The sequence below is a fragment of the Polyodon spathula genome, chromosome 6 (assembly GCF_017654505.1).
Source record: "Polyodon spathula isolate WHYD16114869_AA chromosome 6, ASM1765450v1, whole genome shotgun sequence".
NCBI lineage: Eukaryota > Metazoa > Chordata > Actinopteri > Acipenseriformes > Polyodontidae > Polyodon > Polyodon spathula.
Genome location: NC_054539.1, coordinates 455,748 through 479,074, shown reverse-complemented (window position 1 = coordinate 479,074; position 23,327 = coordinate 455,748). Strand labels below are relative to the sequence as shown.

At 49.0% G+C, this 23,327-nt stretch overlaps 1 protein-coding gene across 1 annotated transcript in view; it reads right to left on the bottom strand.

Annotated features, from left to right (window-relative positions):
* Positions 1-23,327, bottom strand: part of LOC121316618 (echinoderm microtubule-associated protein-like 4) — a 76,592-nt gene that overhangs the window by 5,734 nt on the left and 47,531 nt on the right. The window contains exons 19-21 of the mRNA XM_041251660.1: positions 22,506-22,603; positions 13,259-13,346; positions 10,683-10,781 (exon numbers count right to left, since the gene is read on the bottom strand). Of these exons, the coding sequence (XP_041107594.1) occupies positions 10,683-10,781; positions 13,259-13,346; positions 22,506-22,603 (285 nt within the window). The remainder of the gene's footprint in view (positions 1-10,682; positions 10,782-13,258; positions 13,347-22,505; positions 22,604-23,327) is intronic.

Sequence of the window (23,327 nt, the reverse complement as noted above, 5' to 3'; positions counted from 1 at the left end):
GCAACAGAGCCGGGCTCATCTGCATTGCTGGTTACAGAGCTTCTAACCTCATCTCACCTCACCGACGGGACAGACTCTATAACAGCAGTGAGGCAGAGCCAGGCTCATCTGCATTGCTGGTTACAGAGCTTCTAACCTCATGTCACCTCACCGACGGGACAGACTCTATAACAGCAGTGAGGCAGAGCCAGGCTCATCTGCATTGCTGGTTACAGAGCTTCTAACCTCATCTCACCTCACCGACGGGACAGACTCTATAACAGCAGTGAGGCAGAGCCAGGCTCATCTGCATTGCTGGTTACAGAGCTTCTAACCTCATCTCACCTCACCGACGGGACAGACTCTATAACAGCAGTGAGGCAGAGCCAGGCTCATCTGCATTGCTGGTTACAGAGCTTCTAACCTCATGTCACCTCACCGACGGGACAGACTCTATAACAGCAGTGAGGCAGAGCCAGGCTCATCTGCATTGCTGGTTACAGAGCTTCTAACCTCATCTCACCTCACCGACGGGACAGACTCTATAACAGCAGTGAGGCAGAGCCAGGCTCATCTGCATTGCTGGTTACAGAGCTTCTAACCTCATCTCACCTCACCGACGGGACAGACTCTATCACAGCAGTGAGGCAGAGCCAGGCTCACCTGCATTGCTGGTTACAGAGCTTCTAACCTCATCTCACCTCACCGACGGAACAGACTCTATCACAGCAGTGAGGCAGAGCCAGGCTCATCTGCATTGCTGGTTACAGAGCTTCTAACCTCATCTCACCTCACCGACGGGACAGACTCTATAACAGCAGTGAGGCAGAGCCAGGCTCATCTGCATTGCTGGTTACAGAGCTTCTAACCTCATCTCACCTCACCGACGGGACAGACTCTATAACAGCAGTGAGGCAGAGCCAGGCTCATCTGCATTGCTGGTTACAGAGCTTCTAACCTCATCTCACCTCACCGACGGGACAGACTCTATAACAGCAGTGAGGCAGAGCCAGGCTCATCTGCATTGCTGGTTACAGAGCTTCTAACCTCATCTCACCTCACCGACGGGACAGACTCTATAACAGCAGTGAGGCAGAGCCAGGCTCATCTGCATTGCTGGTTACAGAGCTTCTAACCTCATCTCACCTCACCGACGGGACAGACTCTATAACAGCAGTGAGGCAGAGCCAGGCTCATCTGCATTGCTGGTTACAGAGCTTCTAACCTCATCTCACCTCACCGAGGGGACAGACTCTATAACAGCAGTGAGGCAGAGCCAGGCTCATCTGCATTGCTGGTTACAGAGCTTCTAACCTCATCTCACCTCACCGAGGGGACAGACTCTATAACAGCAGTGAGGCAGAGCCAGGCTCATCTGCATTGCTGGTTACAGAGCTTCTAACCTCATCTCACCTCACCGACGGGACAGACTCTATCACAGCAGTGAGGCAGAGGCAGGCTCACCTGCATTGCTGGTTACAGAGCTTCTAACCTCATGTCACCTCACCGACGGGACAGACTCTATAACAGCAGTGAGGCAGAGCCAGGCTCATCTGCATTGCTGGTTACAGAGCTTCTAACCTCATCTCACCTCACCGAGGGGGCAGACTCTATAACAGCAGTGAGGCAGAGCCAGGCTCATCTGCATTGCTGGTTACAGAGCTTCTAACCTCATCTCACCTCACCGACGGGACAGACTCTATAACACTGCCTGTTACACTCAGCATGAGGGGAACAGCAACCCCTGTGAAAGTGCTGTACTGCACCTCAAGACCAGATCCAGATCACTGCAGCCCTCAATGCCCTGACACAAGTTACCACAGTCTTTCTGCAGGTCTACCCATTGCCTTTCATGTCATTTGAGCTCTGTTCAGATGTCATCAGACTTAACATTTTGGAATCAGATGGAGATAGTTAAATCTTCTCATGCCTTCAACTTGATGGGGAATATATATGTACTGTCACAAAGATGGCTGCAGTGGGTGACGTCAGACCAGAAACCAGGAACCAGGAAATAAATAACAGAGGTGGAGTTTGGTGAAGCTGAGCAATGGTCTCGCTCAGCATTTAATAAGAAACAGACAGAAAATAAAACGTTGTAAGACAAACAAGACACAGGACAAGGCACTCGTAGCCAAAACAAAAAGACAAACAAAACGGACTATACAGACAAAACACGGTGAGCTTCTATTATTATATCTATTACAATTACCTCTGTCTCCAGTCCTGTTATCCACTCACTGAACACACAACCCAGAGTGAGTGAAAACATGCTGTTTTTATGCAGCTGTACCGAGACTCGATTGCTAATCAATCATTCAATCGGAGTCTCGGTACAAGTGCACGTGAATTAATAAAAGTGCAATTCCCTATTACAATTACCTCTGTCTCCTCACCCTGGGGAAGTCCTGTTGACTGTCTCACTCACTGAACACACAACCCAGAGTGAGTGAAAACATGCTCAGTGGGGTCTCCTTTTATGCAGCTGTACCGAGACTGATTGCTAATCAATCATTCAATTGTAAGTCTCGGTACAACTGCACACTTGAGTATCACTCAATTAATAAAGCTGCAATTCCCTCAGTGTCTCCTCACATAGCTGCTCTGTAACTGTTTTCTCCTGCACTGGGGAAGCTGCTCTGCAACTGTGCTCAGTGTCTCCTCACACTGGGGAAGCTACTGTAACTGTGCTCAGTGGGGTCTCCTAAACACTCAGTGGTCCTCACACTGGGGAAGCTGCTCTGTAACTGTTCAGTGGGGTCTCCTCACACTGCTGCTCTGTAACTGTGCTCAGTGGGGTCTCCTCACACTGGGGAAGCTGCTCTGTAACTGTGCTCAGTGGGGTCTCCTCACACTGGGGAAGCTGCTCTGTAACTGTGCTCAGTGGGGTCTCCTCACACTGGGGAAGCTGCTCTGTAACTGTGCTCAGTGGGGTCTCCTCACACTGGGGAAGCTGCTCTGTAACTGTGCTCAGTGGGGTCTCCTCACACTGGGGAAGCTGCTCTGTAACTGTGCTCAGTGGGGTCTCCTCACACTGGGGAAGCTGCTCTGTAACTGTGCTCAGTGGGGTCTCCTCACACTGGGGAAGCTGCTCTGTAACTGTGCTCAGTGGGGTCTCCTCACACTGGGGAAGCTGCTCTGTAACTGTGCTCAGTGGGGTCTCCTCACACTGGGGAAGCTGCTCTGTAACTGTGCTCAGTGGGGTCTCCTCACACTGGGGAAGCTGCTCTGTAACTGTGCTCAGTGGGGTCTCCTCACACTGGGGAAGCTGCTCTGTAACTGTGCTCAGTGGGGTCTCCTCACACTGGGGAAGCTGCTCTGTAACTGTGCTCAGTGGGGTCTCCTCACACTGGGGAAGCTGCTCTGTAACTGTGCTCAGTGGGGTCTCCTCACACTGGGGAAGCTGCTCTGTAACTGTGCTCAGTGGAGTCTCCTCACACTGGGGAAGCTGCTCTGTAACTGTGCTCAGTGGGGTCTCCTCACACTGGGGAAGCTGCTCTGTAACTGTGCTCAGTGGGGTCTCCTCACACTGGGGAAGCTGCTCTGTAACTGTGCTCAGTGGGGTCTCCTCACACTGGGGAAGCTGCTCTGTAACTGTGCTCAGTGGGGTCTCCTCACACTGGGGAAGCTGCTCTGTAACTGTGCTCAGTGGGGTCTCCTCACACTGGGGAAGCTGCTCTGTAACTGTGCTCAGTGGGGTCTCCTCACACTGGGGAAGCTGCTCTGTAACTGTGCTCAGTGGGGTCTCCTCACACTGGGGAAGCTGCTCTGTAACTGTGCTCAGTGGGGTCTCCTCACACTGGGGAAGCTGCTCTGTAACTGTGCTCAGTGGGGTCTCCTCACACTGGGGAAGCTGCTCTGTAACTGTGCTCAGTGGGGTCTCCTCACACTGGGGAAGCTGCTCTGTAACTGTGCTCAGTGGGGTCTCCTCACACTGGGGAAGCTGCTCTGTAACTGTGCTCAGTGGGGTCTCCTCACACTGGGGAAGCTGCTCTGTAACTGTGCTCAGTGGGGTCTCCTCACACTGGGGAAGCTGCTCTGTAACTGTGCTCAGTGGGGTCTCCTCACACTGGGGAAGCTGCTCTGTAACTGTGCTCAGTGGGGTCTCCTCACACTGGGGAAGCTGCTCTGTAACTGTGCTCAGTGGGGTCTCCTCACACTGGGGAAGCTGCTCTGTAACTGTGCTCAGTGGGGTCTCCTCACACTGGGGAAGCTGCTCTGTAACTGTGCTCAGTGGGGTCTCCTCACACTGGGGAAGCTGCTCTGTAACTGTGCTCAGTGGGGTCTCCTCACACTGGGGAAGCTGCTCTGTAACTGTGCTCAGTGGGGTCTCCTCACACTGGGGAAGCTGCTCTGTAACTGTGCTCAGTGGGGTCTCCTCACACTGGGGAAGCTGCTCTGTAACTGTGCTCAGTGGGGTCTCCTCACACTGGGGAAGCTGCTCTGTAACTGTGCTCAGTGGGGTCTCCTCACACTGGGGAAGCTGCTCTGTAACTGTGCTCAGTGGGGTCTCCTCACACTGGGGAAGCTGCTCTGTAACTGTGCTCAGTGGGGTCTCCTCACACTGGGGAAGCTGCTCTGTAACTGTGCTCAGTGGGGTCTCCTCACACTGGGGAAGCTGCTCTGTAACTGTGCTCAGTGGGGTCTCCTCACACTGGGGAAGCTGCTCTGTAACTGTGCTCAGTGGGGTCTCCTCACACTGGGGAAGCTGCTCTGTAACTGTGCTCAGTGGGGTCTCCTCACACTGGGGAAGCTGCTCTGTAACTGTGCTCAGTGGGGTCTCCTCACACTGGGGAAGCTGCTCTGTAACTGTGCTCAGTGGGGTCTCCTCACACTGGGGAAGCTGCTCTGTGCTCAACTGTGAAGCTGCTCTGTACAGTGCAGTCTCCTCACACTGGTAAATTGGAAGCTGCTCTGTAACTGTGCTCAGTGGGGTCTCCTCACACTGGGGAAGCTGCTCTGTAACTGTGCTCAGTGGGGTCTCCTCACACAGGCTCTGCGTGCTGTTTTTCTCACACTAACTGTGCTCAAGTCTCCTCACACTGGGGAAGCTGCTCTGTCTCCTCAACTCAGCTGCTCAGTTGGGTCTCCTCACACTGGGCGAGCTGCTCTGTAACTGTGCTCAGTGGAGTCTCCTCACACTGGGGAAGCTGCTCAGTTAAACTGACTGTGCTCAGTGGGGTCTCCTCACAGCTGGGGAAGCTGCGAGTGGAAGCGACAGCGAGTCTCCTCACACTGGGGAAGCTGCTCTGCAACTGGAGTCTCCTCACACTGGGGAAGCTGCTCTGTAACTGTGCTCAGAGCAGTCTCCTCACACTGGGGAAGCTGCTCTGTAACTGTGCTCAGCTGGAAGAAACTACTCACAAAAAAAAGTGGGGTCTCCTCACACTGGGGAAGCTGCTCTGTAACTGTGCTCAGTGGAGTCTCCTCACACTGGGGAAGCTGCTCTGTAACTAATCTGTGTCTCCTCACACTCAGCTGCTCTGTAGCTTGATGTGCCAGGCTTGAATAACAGACAAAAATTCAAAAGGCATAATAATAGGAGCATGCTATAGACCGCCAGATTCAGACGGTGAGCAAAATAATCTGTTATACAATGACATTAGAAATGCTGTAACTGTGTTCAGTAGCAAAGGAGAAGCCATACTAATGGGGGATTTCAACTTCCCCCAAATAAAATAAAGGGGAAATTGCCGGTGGGTAGCGCGAAGGATGAAATAGAAATGGTGGAAATGACAAATGACTGCTTCCTAACATGGTTTGTGAAGGCACCCACTAGAGGGGAGGCATGCCTTGATTTAGTCTTTTCAAATAACGAAGAGCAGAATAACTAAAACAGAGGTCAGAGAACCAGCTGGCAAACTCAGACCAGCAGGGAAGTCAAAGATTTTTCTGATAACAAGTAAACGCAAGTTCTCAGAGGGCAGCTTGACTGATTCAGCGGGTCCGTTTTAGACACAAACGAGGGGAGACGCCACACTGGTCACCGGGCATACAACGTAGAGGTTTAATACGCGGCAGTCTTCACCCCACAACAAAAAGTCGACACCTGCTATAGACCGCAAAAATTCAGACTATAGACCGGTGAGCAAAATAATCTGTTATACAATGACATTAGAAATGCGTTAGTAAAGGAGAAGCCATACTAATGGGGGATTTCAACTTCCCCCAAATAAAATGGGAAAACCCGGTGGGTAGCACGAAGGATGAAATAGAAATGGTGGAAATGACAAATGACTGCTTCCTAACACAAAAGGCACCCACTAGAGGGGAATGCCTTGATTTAGTCTTTTCAAATAACGAAGATAGAATAACTTCAGAGAACCACTGGCAAACTCAGACCACAATGAAGTGTTTTTTAAATCCCCAAAAGTAATGACTAAACTAAAGTTTACAATTTTAGAAAAGCAAACTAGACTAACAGAAGTAGATTGGAGTAAAATAGAGAAAACACCCACAGAAGAAGGATGGTTGTTCTTCAAAAATGTAGTACTAGAGGCACAAAACAATTATATCCCTAAAAGTAGACAAATCTAAATGTAAAACTAAATTGCCAAAATGGTTTAATAGATCAATTAAAAAAAAATATTCAGCGAAAAAAGGCACTTTACAGAGCATTAAAAAAGGACCAAAAAGAAAGTATGCAGAAAGAGTACACAGAACTGCAAACGCAAGTCAAAAAGGAAGTTAGAAAGGCCAAGAGAGAAATAGAAATGAACATTGCTAAGGGAGCTAAAACCAATTCCAAAATGTTTTTCCAATATTACAACAGCAAGAGAACATTCAAAGAGGAGATTAAATGTTTAAGAGATACAAATGGCAAAATCGTAGATGAAGAAAAAAAAATAGCAAATATGTTAAATGATTACTTTTCACAAGTTTTTACAAAGGAAGATACTGACAACATGCCCCACATGTCATCCAGTTCCTGTCCAGTTTTAAATAACTTTAGCATAACTGAGGCAGAAGTGTTAAAGGGACTAGGAGCTCTTAAAATAAACAAATCCCCTGGGCCGGATGAGATCCTCCCAGTAGTACTCAAAGAAATGAAAGAAGTAATTTACAAACCGCTAACCAAGATCATGCAGCAGTCTCTTGACACAGGGGTGGTACCGACAGACTGGAAAATTGCAAACGTAATACCGATCCACAAAAAGGGAAACAAAACTGAACCAGGTAACTACAGACCAGTAAGCCTGACTTCTATTATATGCAAACTTATGGAAACTATAATAAGATCCAAAATGGAAAATTACCTATATGGTAACAGGGTACTGGGAGACAGTCAACATGGTTTTAGGAAAGGGAGATCGTGTCTAACTAACTTGCTTGATTTTTTTGAGGATGCAACATCGATAATGGATAATTGCAAAGCATATGACATGGTTTATTTAGATTTCCAGAAAGCTTTTGACAAAGTCCCGCACAAAAGATTAATTCTCAAACTGAACGCAGTTGGGATTCAAGGAAACACATGTACATGGATTAGGGAGTGGTTAACATGTAGAAAACAGAAAGTACTGATTAGAGGAAAAACCTCAGAATGGAGTGTGGTAACCAGCGGTGTACCACAGGGATCAGTATTAGGTCCTCTGCTATTCCTAATCTACATTAATGATTTAGATTCTGGTATAGTAAGCAAACTTGTTAAATTTGCAGACGACACAAAAGTAGGAGGAGTGGCAAACACTGTTGCAGCAGCAAAGGTCATTCAAAATGATCTAGACAAGATTCAGAACTGGGCAGACACATGGCAAATGACATTTAATAGAGAAAAGTGTAAGGTACTGCACGCAGGAAATAAAAATGTACATTATAAATATCATATGGGAGATATTGAAATTGGAGAAGGAATCTATGAAAAAGACCTAGGAGTTTTTGTTGACTCAGAAATGTCTTCATCTAGACAATGTGGGGAAGCTATAAAAAAGGCTAATAAGATGCTCGGATACATTGTGAAAAGTGTTGAATTTAAATCAAGGGAAGTAATGTTAAAACTGTACAATGCACTAGTAAGACCTCATCTTGAATATTGTGTTCAGTTCTGGTCACCTCGCTATAAAAAAGATATTGCTGCTCTAGAAAGAGTGCAAAGAAGAGCGACCAGAATTATTCCGGGCTTAAAAGGCATGTCATATGCAGCCAGGCTAAAAGAATTGAATCTGTTCAGTCTTGAACAAAGAAGACTACATGGCGACCTAATTCAAGCATTCAAAATTCTAAAAGGTATTGACAGTGTCGACCCAAGGGACTTTTTCAACCTGAAAAAAGAAAAAAGAAACAAGGACCAGGGGTCACAAATGGAGTTTAGAAAAAGGGGCATTCAGAACAGAAAATAGGAGACACTTTTTTACACAGAGAATTGTGAGGGTCTGGAATCAACTCCCCAGTAATGTTGTTGAAGCTGACACCCTGGGATCCTTCAAGAAGCTGCTTGATGAGATTTTGGGATCAATAAGCTACTAACAACCAAACGAGCAAGATGGGCCGAATGGCCTCCTCTCGTTTGTAAACTTTCTTATGTTCTTATGTTCTTATGTTCTCTGTAACTGTGCTCAGTGGGGTCTCCTCACACTGGGGAAGCTGCTCTGTAACTGTGCTCGGTTATACCTGTCAAAATCTGACTAAAAAGATTTGTCAGTGTTTTCCAGCCCATTGTATTATATGGAAGTGAGGTATGGGGTCCAGTCAGCCAGCAGAACTACAAAAAATGGGATAAACATCCAGTAGAAACCCTGCATGCTAAATTCTGCAAACACAACATTACAGGTACAGCGAAAAACACTAAACCATGCATTAGGGCTGAATTAGAACGCTACCCACTGCTCACCAACATGCAAAAAAGAATACTAACATTCTAAACAAAAGTGAGCCAGACTCCCTCCAATACAGGGCCCTGCAAACCCAACAGCTCAGCCCAGAAAAGAGTCCCCTCAGCCAGCTGGTCCTGAAGATCACCGCACTGACCCACACTAACACTAACCAGCTTCAGGACAGCACTGCTAAAGCACTGCCAATCAGTCAATCAGATGGTAAAACAAATCAAAACCTCCTATTTGGAACATTGGGACAAAGAAACCAAAACCTTGAAAAGAGACTTTACTCCAGCAGAGTATCTCTTCACTGCCAGAGATACAAAGCAGAGGCGGATCCTGACCAAATACAGGCTCAGTGACCACAGCCTGACCATTGAAAAAGAGCTCAGTGACCACAGCCTGACCATTGAAAAAGAGCTCAGTGACCACAGCCTGACCATTGAAAAAGAGCTCAGTGACCACAGCCTGACCATTGAAAAAGAGCTCAGTGACCACAGCCTGACCATTGAAAAAGAGTTCAGTGACCACAGCCTGACCATTGAAAAAGAGCTCAGTGACCACAGCCTGACCATTGAAAAAGAGCTCAGTGACCACAGCCTGACCATTGAAAAAGAGCTCAGTGACCACAGCCTGACCATTGAAAAAGAGCTCAGTGACCACAGCCTGACCATTGAAAAAGAGCTCAGTGACCACAGCCTGACCATTGAAAAAGAGTTCAGTGACCACAGCCTGACCATTGAAAAAGAGCTCAGTGACCACAGCCTGACCATTGAAAAAGAGCTCAGTGACCACAGCCTGACCATTGAAAAAGAGCTCAGTGACCACAGCCTGGCCATTGAAAAAGAGCTCAGTGACCACAGCCTGACCATTGAAAAAGAGTGACACAAACAGACCTAGTTGGCCAGACCGAACAAGCTCTGTCATCACTGTGAGACAGGAGAGGTCGAGACAGAGAGAAATACACTGAGAAATACTCCCAAACAAGGAACAAATTCATAAAAAAAAAAAACTGTCAGTCCTACTGGGAGAGGGACACAGCCCCACTGGCTGCCCAGTATGAAGCAGCCTGCCACACCCGAGGGACACACAGAGAGTGCTCTGCAGGGGAACATCTCTATCACTACTTTGTGTTGCATTCTATATACCAGTGGTCATTTTTATTATTATTATTATTAATATTATTATTATTATTATTACTGTTATTATTTTTGTCATTGTAAACATATTGTTCAGATAATATGTAATGTAATTGCTTTGGCAATACTGCTGATGGCTGTCATGCCAATAAAGCACCTTTGAACTGAATTGAATTAAATTGAGAGGGGAGGAGATAGAGTGAGAGAGTGGTGGGAGAGAGACAGAGGGGGGAGAGAAGATGAGAAGGGAGAGAGGAGGAGAGAGGGAGAGGGAGAGAGAGAGGAGGGAGAGAGGGAGAGAGAGGGAGAGAGAGAGAGAGAGACAGAGAGTGGTGGGAGAGAGACAGAGGGGGAGAGAGGAGGAGAAGGAGAGGGAGAGAGAGGAGGAGGGAGAGAGGAGGAGAGAGAGAGAGAGAGAGAGAGAGAGAGAGAGAGAGAGAGAGTGGAGGAGAGGAGAGAGAGGAGGAGAAGGGAGAGGGAGAGGGGGGAGAGAGGAGGAGAGAGGGAGAGTAGAGGGAGAGAGAAAGAGAGACAGAGAGTGGTGGGAGAGAGACAGAGAGGGAGAGAGAGGAGGAGAGAGGAAGAGCGAGGGGGAGAGAGAGGAGGAGAGAGGGAGAGAGGGGGAGAAGGAGAGAATGGAGGGAGACAGAGAGAGGGGGAGAGAGTGGAGGGCGAGAGGAACAGAGTGTAGTTTTGTTACAAGTTCTGGTCTGCATGTCGTCAGTAAGCTGCTGAAGTAATATTTCCTCACCGAACACATGGAAGCCCAGCACACACGTGTAGGTGGCCCAGTCAATGTCCTTGCACTCAGAACGATTCCTGATCAGTTTGCAGCCACTTGGAATGTCCCCTGGAGACAGAAACACGGGTACCACTTATTAATGGCTGCAAACTCATAATGAACTGAATGAACAGCACAGCAGTAACACCTCAGTATATCATGCACTGAACTATGACTTACTAAAGGGGGCTGGGTCTGGGTGCACTGGGATACTCACAGTAAAGGATTTCATAGTCTCTGGAGTTGGATACTAATGGAAAGGGGGTTGGGTCCAGGTGCACTGGGATACTCACAGTAAAGGATTTCATAGTCTTTGGAGTTGGATACTGTAATGGAAAGGGGGTTGGGTCCGGGTGCACTGGGATACTCACAGTAAAGGATTTCATAGTCTCTGGAGTTGGATACTAATGGAAAGGGGGCTGGGTCCGAGTGCACTGGGATACTCACAGTAAAGGATTTCATAGTCTCTGGAGTTGGATACTGTAATGGAAAGGGGTCTGGGTCTGGGTGCTCTGGAATACTCACATTAAAGGATTTCATAGTCTCTGTAGTTGGATACTGTAATGGAAAGGGGGCTGGGTCCAGGTGCACTGGGATACTCACAGCAAAGGATTTCATAGTCTCGAGTTGGATACTGTAATGGAAAGGGGGCTGGGTCCGGGTGCACTGGAATACTCACAGTAAAGGATTTCATAGTCTCTGGAGTTGGATACTGTAATGGAAAGGGGGCTGGGTCCGGGTGCACTGGGATACTCACAGTAAAGGATTTCATAGTCTCTGGAGTTGGATACTGTAATGGAAAGGGGGCTGGGTCCGGGTGCACTGGGATACTCACAGTAAAGGATTTCATAGTCTCTGGAGTTGGATACTGTAATGGAAAGGGGGCTGGGTCCGGGTGCACTGGGATACTCACAGTAAAGGATTTCATAGTCTCTGGAGTTGGATACTGTAATGGAAAGGGGGCTGGGTCCGGGTGCACTGGGATACTCACAGTAAAGGATTTCATAGTCTCTGGAGTTGGATACTGTAATGGAAAGGGGGCTGGGTCCGGGTGCACTGGGATACTCACAGTAAAGGATTTCATAGTCTCTGGAGTTGGATACTAATGGAAAGGGGGCTGGGTCCGGGTGCACTGGGATACTCACAGTAAAGGATTTCATAGTCTCTGGAGTTGGATACTGTAATGGAAAGGGGGTTGGGTCCGGGTGCACTGGGATACTCACAGTAAAGGATTTCATAGTCTCTGGAGTTGGATACTGTAATGGAAAGGGGGCTGGGTCCGGGTGCACTGGGATACTCACAGTAAAGGATTTCATAGTCTCTGGAGTTGGATACTGTAATGGAAAGGGGTCTGGGTCCGGGTGCACTGGGATACTCACAGTAAAGGATTTCATAGTCTCTGGAGTTGGATACTGTAATGGAAAGGGGGCTGGGTCCGGGTGCACTGGGATACTCACAGTAAAGGATTTCATAGTCTCTGGAGTTGGATACTGTAATGGAAAGGGGGTTGGGTCCGGGTGAACTGGGATACTCACAGTAAAGGATTTCATAGTCTCTGGAGTTGGATACTGTAATGGAAAGGGGGTCTGGGTCCGGGTGCACTGGGATACTCACAGTAAAGGATTTCATAGTCTCTGGAGTTGGATACTGTAATGGAAAGGGGGTTGGGTCCGGGTGCACTGGGATACTCACAGTAAAGGATTTCATAGTCTCTGGAGTTGGATACTGTAATGCTAAGGGGGTTGGGTCCGGGTGCACTGGGATACTCACAGTAAAGGATTTCATAGTCTCTGGAGTTGGATACTGTAATGGAAAGGGGGCTGGGTCCGGGTGCACTGGGATACTCACAGTAAAGGATTTCATAGTCTCTGGAGTTGGATACTGTAATGGAAAGGGGGTTGGGTCCGGGTGCACTGGGATACTCACAGTAAAGGATTTCATAGTCTCTGGAGTTGGATACTGTAATGGAAAGGGGGCTGGGTCCGGGTGCACTGGGATACTCACAGTAAAGGATTTCATAGTCTCTGGAGTTGGATACTGTAATGGAAAGGGGGTTGGGTCCGGGTGCACTGGGATACTCACAGTAAAGGATTTCATAGTCTCTGGAGTTGGATACTGTAATGGAAAGGGGGCTGGGTCCGGGTGCACTGGGATACTCACAGTAAAGGATTTCATAGTCTCTGGAGTTGGATACTGTAATGGAAAGGGGGCTGGGTCCGGGTGCACTGGAATACTCACAGTAAAGGATTTCATAGTCTCTGGAGTTGGATACTGTAATGGAAAGGGGGTTGGGTCCGGGTGCACTGGGATACTCACAGTAAAGGATTTCATAGTCTCTGGAGTTGGATACTGTAATGGAAAGGGGGCTGGGTCCGGGTGCACTGGAATACTCACAGTAAAGGATTTCATAGTCTCGAGTTGGATACTGTAATGGAAAGGGGGCTGGGTCCGGGTGCACTGGGATACTCACAGTAAAGGATTTCATAGTCTCTGGAGTTGGATACTAATGGAAAGGGGGCTGGGTCTGGGTGCACTGGGATACTCACAGTAAAGGATTTCATAGTCTCCGGAGTTGGACATGATGAACTTGTTATCAGGAGACCAGTCCAGGTGTGTGATGTAGCTGGAATGTCCCTGGAGAAATGAAAGGAGGAAAGAGTGTGACCATCTCTCATGCCTACACTCTGTTAAATTATGAGTGCCTACATCCACACAGGGAAGTGAACAGACCTTGTCCCAGTTCAAGCCTGGGCAAGCATTTGCCAAAGCCAATAAGTAGCAAACACATAGGTGCGACCAATTGAACGCTGCGCAGTCGCTTTCAGAAATGTGTTTATACAGTACAGTATCCTGAGGATAACCACTAGCCACCAGGTGGGCTACAGCCCTGATTAAACAGAATGACTGCAATACGGCACATCCTGAGCCCTTCAGCAGAGGTAAAACCTGGCATACGCTCTCCCCGTCCCTAACATCCAGTAGCTCCCAACACTGCCCTTGGGCTCTGCTATGGTCTGGTCCAGGTTTTTGCTGTGATTAACTCTATGCAGGTTCAATCAAGTCATTTCCAACCTGGGTGAGAATAAAAACTTGGACTGGAATAATTCTCAAGGATCAGGGATAGCAAATACTGCTATAAAAGAGAGCAGTCAAAACTGTTCATCTGAAATTCATCTGAACATTTGAAGCAACGATCAGCTGCATTGAAGATGTGCATCCTGAAAAAGCACCGGTCGCTCATGTACATGAATGTAATTTCCTTTTGAAGACAGCATGATTATTTGATACCGCCTGGCGCATGGGTTGTCACCATTTACCTGGCTTCCAAAGGAGACGACATACAATACAGTACCACAAAATCAGCAAAAGAGATGAGCCCCCGAAATAAGAGTGAAGTGAATCTGCAAGAGATGAGCCCCTGAAAAAAGAGTGAAGTGAATCTGCAAGAGATGAGCCCCTGAAATAAGAGTGAAGTGAATCTGCAAGAGATGAGCCCCTGAAATAATAGTGAAGAGAATCCGCAAGAGATGAGCCCCTGAAATAAGAGTGAAGTGAATCTGCAAGAGATGAGCCCCTGAAATAAGAGTGAAGTGAATCCGCAAGAGATGAGCACCTGAAATAAGAGTGAAGTGAATCTGCAAGAGATGAGCCCCTGAAATAAGAGTAAAGTGAATCCACAAGAGATGAGCCCCTGAAATAAGAGTGAAGTGAATCTGCAAGAGATGAGCCCCTGAAATAATGAGAGTGAAGAGAATCCGCAAGAGATGAGCCCCTGAAATAAGAGTGAAGTGAATCTGCAAGAGATGAGCCCCTGAAAAAAGAGTGAAGTGAATCTGCAAGAGATGAGCCCCTGAAATAAGAGTGAAGTGAATCCGCAAGAGATGAGCCCCTGAAATAATAGTGAAGAGAATCCGCAAGAGATGAACCCCTGAAATAAGAGTGAAGTGAATCTGCAAGAGATGAGCCCCTGAAAAAAGAGTGAAGTGAATCTGCAAGAGATGAGCCCCTGAAATAAGAATGAAGTGAATCCGCAAGAGATGAGCCCCTGAAATAATAGTGAAGAGAATCCGCAAGAGATGAGCCCCTGAAATAATAGTGAAGTGAATCTGCAAGAGATGAGCCCCTGAAAAAAGAGTGAAGAGAATCCGCAAGAGATGAGCCCCTGAAATAATAGTGAAGTGAATCTGCAAGAGATGAGCCCCTGAAAAAAGAGTGAAGTGAACCTGCAAGAGATGAGCCCCCGAAATAAGAGTGAAGTGAATCCGCAAGAGATGAGCCCCCGAAATAAGAGTGAAGTGAATCCGCAAGAGATGAGCCCCTGAAATAAGAGTGAAGTGAATCTGCAAGAGATGAGCCCCTGAAAAAAGAGTGAAGTGAACCTGCAAGAGATGAGCCCCCGAAATAAGAGTGAAGTGAATCCGCAAGAGATGAGCCCCTGAAATAAGAGTGAAGTGAATCCGCAAGAGATGAGCCCCTGAAATAAGAGTGAAGTGAATCTGCAAGAGATGAGCCCCTGAAATAAGAGTGAAGTGAATCCGCAAGAGATGAGCCTGTGAAATAAGAGTGAAGAGAATCAGCAAGAGATGAGCCCCCCCAATAAGAGTAAAGTGAATCCTCATCAACTTTTCAAAGTGAAAAAAACATGAAAAAAATGTCTTGCCAAGCACATATTACACTTTGCCAGACCTATTACAGCTGCTGACCATTCCTCTGAGAAAACAAGAGTTTGGAAAAAGGGATTCCTATCTGTTTCCTTTTTGTTTTTTAATGGACGTTGAAGGTTGCACAGCTCAGAATTGCATTGGTTTCTGTCCTGCTGGTAGATAGTGCTGCAGAGCTGAGTAGCACCAACAGTATACTGGGGTGCAAGGGGAGGAAGAGAGAGAGAGAGAGAGAGAGAGAGAGAGAGAGAGAGAGAGAGAGAGAGAGAGAGAGAGAGAGAGAGAGAGAGAGCTGTTCTATAATAACCCCCTCGACCTCCTGCTGCAATGCACACTGTAGCTCAGAGACTACAATACCCTGTGGACTTCCTGCTGCAATGCACACTGTAGCTCAGAGACTACAACACCCTCTGGACCTCCTGCTGCAAGGCACACTGTAGCTCAGAGACTACAATACCCTCTGCAACTCCTGCTGCAATACACACTGTAGCTCAGAGACTATAATACCCTCTGGACCTCCTGCTGCAATGCACACTGTAGCTCAGAGACTACAACACCCTCTGGACCTCCTGCTGCAATGCACACTGTAGCTCAGAGACTGCAACACCCTCTGTACCTCCTGCTGCAATGCACACTGTAGCTCAGAGACTACAACACCCTCTGGACCTCCTGCTGCAATGCACACTGTAGCTCAGAGACTACAACACCCTCTGGACCTCCTGCTGCAATGCACACTGTAGCTCAGAGACTGCAACACCCTCTGGACCTCCTGCTGCAATGCACACTGTAGCTCAGAGACTACAACACCCTCTGGACCTCCTGCTGCAATGTACACTGTAGCTCAGAGACTACAATACCCTCTGGACCTCCTGCTGCAATGCACACTGTAGCTCAGAGACTGCAACACCCTCTGGACCTCCTGCTGCAATGCACACTGTAGCTCAGAGACTACAATACCCTCTGGACCTCCTGCTGCAATGCACACTGTAGCTCAGAGACTACAACACCCTCTGGACCTCCTGCTGCAATGCACACTGTAGCTCAGAGACTACAATACCCTCTGGACCTCCTGCTGCAATGCACACTGTAGCTCAGAGACTACAATACCCTCTGGACCTCCTGCTGCAATGCACACTGTAGCTCAGAGACTACAATACCCTCTGGACCTCCTGCTGCAATGCACACTGTAGCTCAGAGACTACAACACCCTCTGGACCTCCTGCTGCAATGCACACTGTAGCTCAGAGACTACAACACCCTCTGGACCTCCTGCTGCGATGCACACTGTAGCTCAGAGACTACAATACCCTCTGGACCTCCTGCTGCAATGCACACTGTAGCTCAGAGACTACAACACACTCTGGACCTCCTGCTGCAATGCACACTGTAGCTCAGAGACTACAATACCCTCTGGACCTCCTGCTGCAATGCACACTGTAGCTCAGAGACTACAACACCCTCTGGACCTCCTGCTGCAATGCACACTGTAGCTCAGAGACTACAACACCCTCTGGACCTCCTGCTGCAATGCACACTGTAGCTCAGAGACTACAACACCCTCTGGACCTCCTGCTGCAATGCACACTGTAGCTCAGAGACTACAACACCCTCTGGACCTCCTGCTGCAATGCACACTGTAGCTCAGAGACTACAACACCCTCTGGACCTCCTGCTGCAATGCACACTGTAGCTCAGAGACTACAATACCCTCTGGACCTCCTGCTGCAATGCACACTGTAGCTCAGAGACTACAATACCCTCTGGACCTCCTGCTGCAATGCACACTGTAGCTCAGAGACTACAACACCCTCTGGACCTCCTGCTGCAATGCACACTGTAGCTCAGAGACTACAATACCCTCTGGACCTCCTGCTGCAATGCACACTGTAGCTCAGAGACTACAACACCCTCTGGACCTCCTGCTGCAATGCACACTGTAGCTCAGAGACTACAACACCCTCTGGACCTCCTGCTGCAATGCACACTGTAGCTCAGAGACTGCAACACCCTCTGGACCTCCTGCTGCAATGCACACTGTAGCTCAGAGACTACAACACCCTCTGGACCTCCTGCTGCAATGCACACTGTAGCTCAGAGACTACAATACCCTCTGGACCTCCTGCTGCAATGCACACTGTAGCTCAGAGACTGCAACACCCTCTGGACCTCCTGCTGCAATGCACACTGTAGCTCAGAGACTACAATACCCTCTGGACCTCCTGCTGCAATGCACACTGTAGCTCAGAGACAACAACACCCTCTGGACCTCCTGCTGCAATGCACACTGTAGCTCAGAGACTACAATACCCTCTGGACCTCCTGCTGCAATGCACACTGTAGCTCAGAGACTACAACACCCTCTGGACCTCCTGCTGCAATGCACACTGTAGCTCAGAGACTACAACACCCTCTGGACCTCCTGCTGCAATGCACACTGTAGCTCAGAGACTACAATACCCTCTGGACCTCCTGCTGCAATGCACACTGTAGCTCAGAGACTGCAACACCCTCTGGACCTCCTGCTGCAATGCACACTGTAGCTCAGAGACTACAATACCCTCTGGACCTCCTGCTGCAATGCACACTGTAGCTCAGAGACTACAACACCCTCTGGACCTCCTGCTGCAATGCACACTGTAGCTCAGAGACTACAACACCCTCTGGACCTCCTGCTGCAATGCACACTGTAGCTCAGAGACTACAATACCCTCTGGACCTCCTGCTGCAATGCACACTGTAGCTCAGAGACTACAATACCCTCTGGACCTCCTGCTGCAATGCACACTGTAGCTCAGAGACTACAACACCCTCTGGACCTCCTGCTGCAATGCACACTGTAGCTCAGAGACTACAACACCCTCTGGACCTCCTGCTGCAATGCACACTGTAGCTCAGAGACTGCAACACCCTCTGGACCTCCTGCTGCAATGCACACTGTAGCTCAGAGACTACAACACCCTCTGGACCTCCTGCTGCAATGCACACTGTAGCTCAGAGACTACAATACCCTCTGGACCTCCTGCTGCAATGCACACTGTAGCTCAGAGACTACAACACCCTCTGGACCTCCTGCTGCAATGCACACTGTAGCTCAGAGACTACAATACCCTGTGGACCTCCTGCTGCAATGCACACTGTAGCTCAGAGACTACAACACCCTCTGGACCTCCTGCTGCAAGGCACACTGTAGCTCAGAGACTACAATACCCTCTGCAACTCCTGCTGCAATACACACTGTAGCTCAGAGACTATAATACCCTCTGGACCTCCTGCTGCAATGCACACTGTAGCTCAGAGACTACAACACCCTCTGGACCTCCTGCTGCAATGCACACTGTAGCTCAGAGACTACAACACCCTCTGGACCTCCTGCTGCAATGCACACTGTAGCTCAGAGACTACAACACCCTCTGGACCTCCTGCTGCAATGCACACTGTAGCTCAGAGACTACAACACCCTCTGGACCTCCTGCTGCAATGCACACTGTAGCTCAGAGACTGCAACACCCTCTGGACCTCCTGCTGCAATGCACACTGTAGCTCAGAGACTACAACACCCTCTGGACCTCCTGCTGCAATGCACACTGTAGCTCAGAGACTACAATACCCTCTGGACCTCCTGCTGCAATGCACACTGTAGCTCAGAGACTACAATACCCTCTGGACCTCCTGCTGCAATGCACACTGTAGCTCAGAGACTACAACACCCTCTGGACCTCCTGCTGCAATGCACACTGTAGCTCAGAGACTACAATACCCTCTGGACCTCCTGCTGCAATGCACACTGTAGCTCAGAGACTACAATACCCTCTGGACCTCCTGCTGCAATGCACACTGTAGCTCAGAGACTATAATACCCTCTGGACCTCCTGCTGCAATGCACACTGTAGCTCAGAGACTACAACACCCTCTGGACCTCCTGCTGCAATGCACACTGTAGCTCAGAGACTACAATACCCTCTGGACCTCCTGCTGCAATGCACACTGTAGCTCAGAGACTACAATACCCTCTGGACCTCCTGCTGCAATGCACACTGTAGCTCAGAGACTGCAACACCCTCTGGACCTCCTGCTGCAATGCACACTGTAGCTCAGAGACTACAATACCCTCTGGACCTCCTGCTGCAATGCACACTGTAGCTCAGAGACTACAACACCCTCTGGACCTCCTGCTGCAATGCACACTGTAGCTCAGAGACTACAACACCCTCTGGACCTCCTGCTGCAATGCACACTGTAGCTCAGAGACTACAACACCCTCTGGACCTCCTGCTGCGATGCACACTGTAGCTCAGAGACTACAATACCCTCTGGACCTCCTGCTGCGATGCACACTGTAGCTCAGAGACTGCAACACCCTCTGGACCTCCTGCTGCAATGCACACTGTAGCTCAGAGACTACAATACCCTCTGGACCTCCTGCTGCAATGCACACTGTAGCTCAGAGACTACAATACCCTCTGGACCTCCTGCTGCAATGCACACTGTAGCTCAGAGACTACAACACCCTCTGGACCTCCTGCTGCAATGCACACTGTAGCTCAGAGACTACAATACCCTCTGGACCTCCTGCTGCAATGCACACTGTAGCTCAGAGACTACAACACCCTCTGGACCTCCTGCTGCAATGCACACTGTAGCTCAGAGACTACAATACCCTCTGGACCTCCTGCTGCAATGCACACTGTAGCTCAGAGACTGCAACACCCTCTGGACCTCCTGCTGCAATGCACACTGTAGCTCAGAGACTACAACACCCTCTGGACCTCCTGCTGCAATGTACACTGTAGCTCAGAGACTACAATACCCTCTGGACCTCCTGCTGCAATGCACACTGTAGCTCAGAGACTGCAACACCCTCTGGACCTCCTGCTGCAATGCACACTGTAGCTCAGAGACTACAATACCCTCTGGACCTCCTGCTGCAATGCACACTGTAGCTCAGAGACTACAATACCCTCTGGACCTCCTGCTGCAATGCACACTGTAGCTCAGAGACTACAATACCCTCTGGACCTCCTGCTGCAATGCACACTGTAGCTCAGAGACTATAATACCCTCTGGACCTCCTGCTGCGATGCACACTGTAGCTCAGAGACTACAACACCCTCTGCACCTCCTGCTGCAATGCACACTGTAGCTCAGAGACTACAATACCCTCTGGACCTCCTGCTGCAATGCACACTGTAGCTCAGAGACTGCAACACCCTCTGGACCTCCTGCTGCAATGCACACTGTAGCTCAGAGACTATAATACCCTCTGGACCTCCTGCTGCGATGCACACTGTAGCTCAGAGACTGCAACACCCTCTGGACCTCCTGCTGCAATGCACACTGTAGCTCAGAGACTACAACACCCTCTGGACCTCCTGCTGCAATGCACACTGTAGCTCAGAGACTATAATACCCTCTGGACCTCCTGCTGCGATGCACACTGTAGCTCAGAGACTACAACACTCTCTGCACATCCTGCTGCAATGCACACTGTAGCTCAGAGACTACAATACCCTCTGGACCTCCTGCTGCAATGCACACTGTAGCTCAGAGACTGCAACACCCTCTGGACCTCCTGTTGCAATGCACACTGTAGCTCAGAGACTGCAACACACTCTGGACCTCCTGCTGCAATGCACACTGTAGCTCAGAGACTACAATACCCTCTGGACCTCCTGCTGCAATGCACACTGTAGCTCAGAGACTACAACACCCTCTGGACCTCCTGCTGCAATGCACACTGTAGCTCAGAGACTACAACACCCTCTGGACCTCCTGCTGCGATGCACACTGTAGCTCAGAGACTACAACACCCTCTGGACCTCCTGCTGCGATGCACACTGTAGCTCAGAGACTACAACACCCTCTGGACCTCCTGCTGCGATGCACACTGTAGCTCAGAGACTGCAATACCCTCTGGACCTCCTGCTGCAATGCACACTGTAGCTCAGAGACTACAATACCCTCTGGACCTCCTGCTGCAATGCACACTGTAGCTCAGAGACTACAATACCCTCTGGACCTCCTGCTGCAATGCACACTGTAGCTCAGAGACAACAACACCCTCTGGACCTCCTGCTGCAATGCACACTGTAGCTCAGAGACTACAATACCCTCTGGACCTCCTGCTGCAATGCACACTGTAGCTCAGAGACTACAACACCCTCTGGACCTCCTGCTGCAATGTACACTGTAGCTCAGAGACTACAATACCCTCTGGACCTCCTGCTGCAATGCACACTGTAGCTCAGAGACTGCAACACCCTCTGGACCTCCTGCTGCAATGCACACTGTAGCTCAGAGACTACAATACCCTCTGGACCTCCTGCTGCAATGCACACTGTAGCTCAGAGACTGCAACACCCTCTGGACCTCCTGCTGCAATGCACACTGTAGCTCAGAGACTACAACACCCTCTGGACCTCCTGCTGCAATGCACACTGTAGCTCAGAGACTACAACACCCTCTGGACCTCCTGCTGCAATGCACACTGTAGCTCAGAGACTACAATACCCTCTGGACCTCCTGCTGCAATGCACACTGTAGCTCAGAGACTGCAACACCCTCTGGACCTCCTGCTGCAATGCACACTGTAGCTCAGAGACTGCAACACCCTCTGGACCTCCTGCTGCAATGCACACTGTAGCTCAGAGACTACAATACCCTCTGGACCTCCTGCTGCAATGCACACTGTAGCTCAGAGACAACAACACCCTCTGGACCTCCTGCTGCGATGCACACTGTAGCTCAGAGACTACAACACCCTCTGGACCTCCTGCTGCGATGCACACTGTAGCTCAGAGACTACAACACCCTCTGGACCTCCTGCTGCGATGCACACTGTAGCTCAGAGACTACAATACCCTCTGGATCTCCTGCTGCGATGCACACTGTAGCTCAGAGACTGCAATAACCTCTGGACCTCCTGCTGCAATGCACACTGTAGCTCAGAGACTACAATACCCTCTGGACCTCCTGCTGCAATGCACACTGTAGCTCAGAGACTACAATACCCACTGGACCTCCTGCTGCAATGCACACTGTAGCTCAGAGACTACAATACCCTCTGGACCTCCTGCTGCATCTCTACTCTGTTACAATCAGCACTGCTTCTCTGGGGCGCATCGTCTTCACTTACAGTGCACTTTCCTGATCTGCTGTACTTCTTGCCGTTTTCGGACACAGTGTAGAGGTAAATGAAGTTGTCATGCGAACCCACTGCCAGGAGGGAGCCATCTGCAAGAACAGACATAATGGGGAAGGGGGTCAATTCAGGCTCGAGTCACAACACAATCAGCAGTACTAAATTTAGAAATAAAGGAAATAACAAAGAACTTGGTAAACTGGCAAACTTTCAACAACAAGCACTTCTATAAGGCTTTCTCAATATCTTCAATGAGACATACAGCCAATTGTCATTTCATTTCCTTGATGTTTATGTATTATTAATACACTATGGGTTATTGTATAATAACTCTTTGGCCCTGCTGTCTGTCACCTCTCTCTCCATTAGTTTCTATCACAGGGATGAAAAGAAGACCCCCCCCACTGCACAGCGGTTTGATGCATTCTTGGTTTCACTGTGAGTTTAAGACACACCTGACCCTACTCACTGTTGGTAATGAAGCTCATATTAAAACCTGGACACTGCTATGCAATAGGAGTCTTATTGCTATCTCTCAGCTCATGATGCACTGTTCTCCTCCAGCCACTCTGTCTACACAGCGCCAGATAAGGGTGTTCATGGAGCCTCACCCTTACCTTGGAGGGAACCCTTAAGCAAATCTGTGTAGTCAAGCTGTAATCCACAGGAAATGAACAGCTGCATCACAGACATATCCTATTCAATTATCTAGCGATAACTGACATATTATGATATTGTAGATAACTTACCCAGAAACATCTAATTGTAGCTAATTATATAACTGAGCAGCTAGACACAGCGTTGCTGGTTTACTGT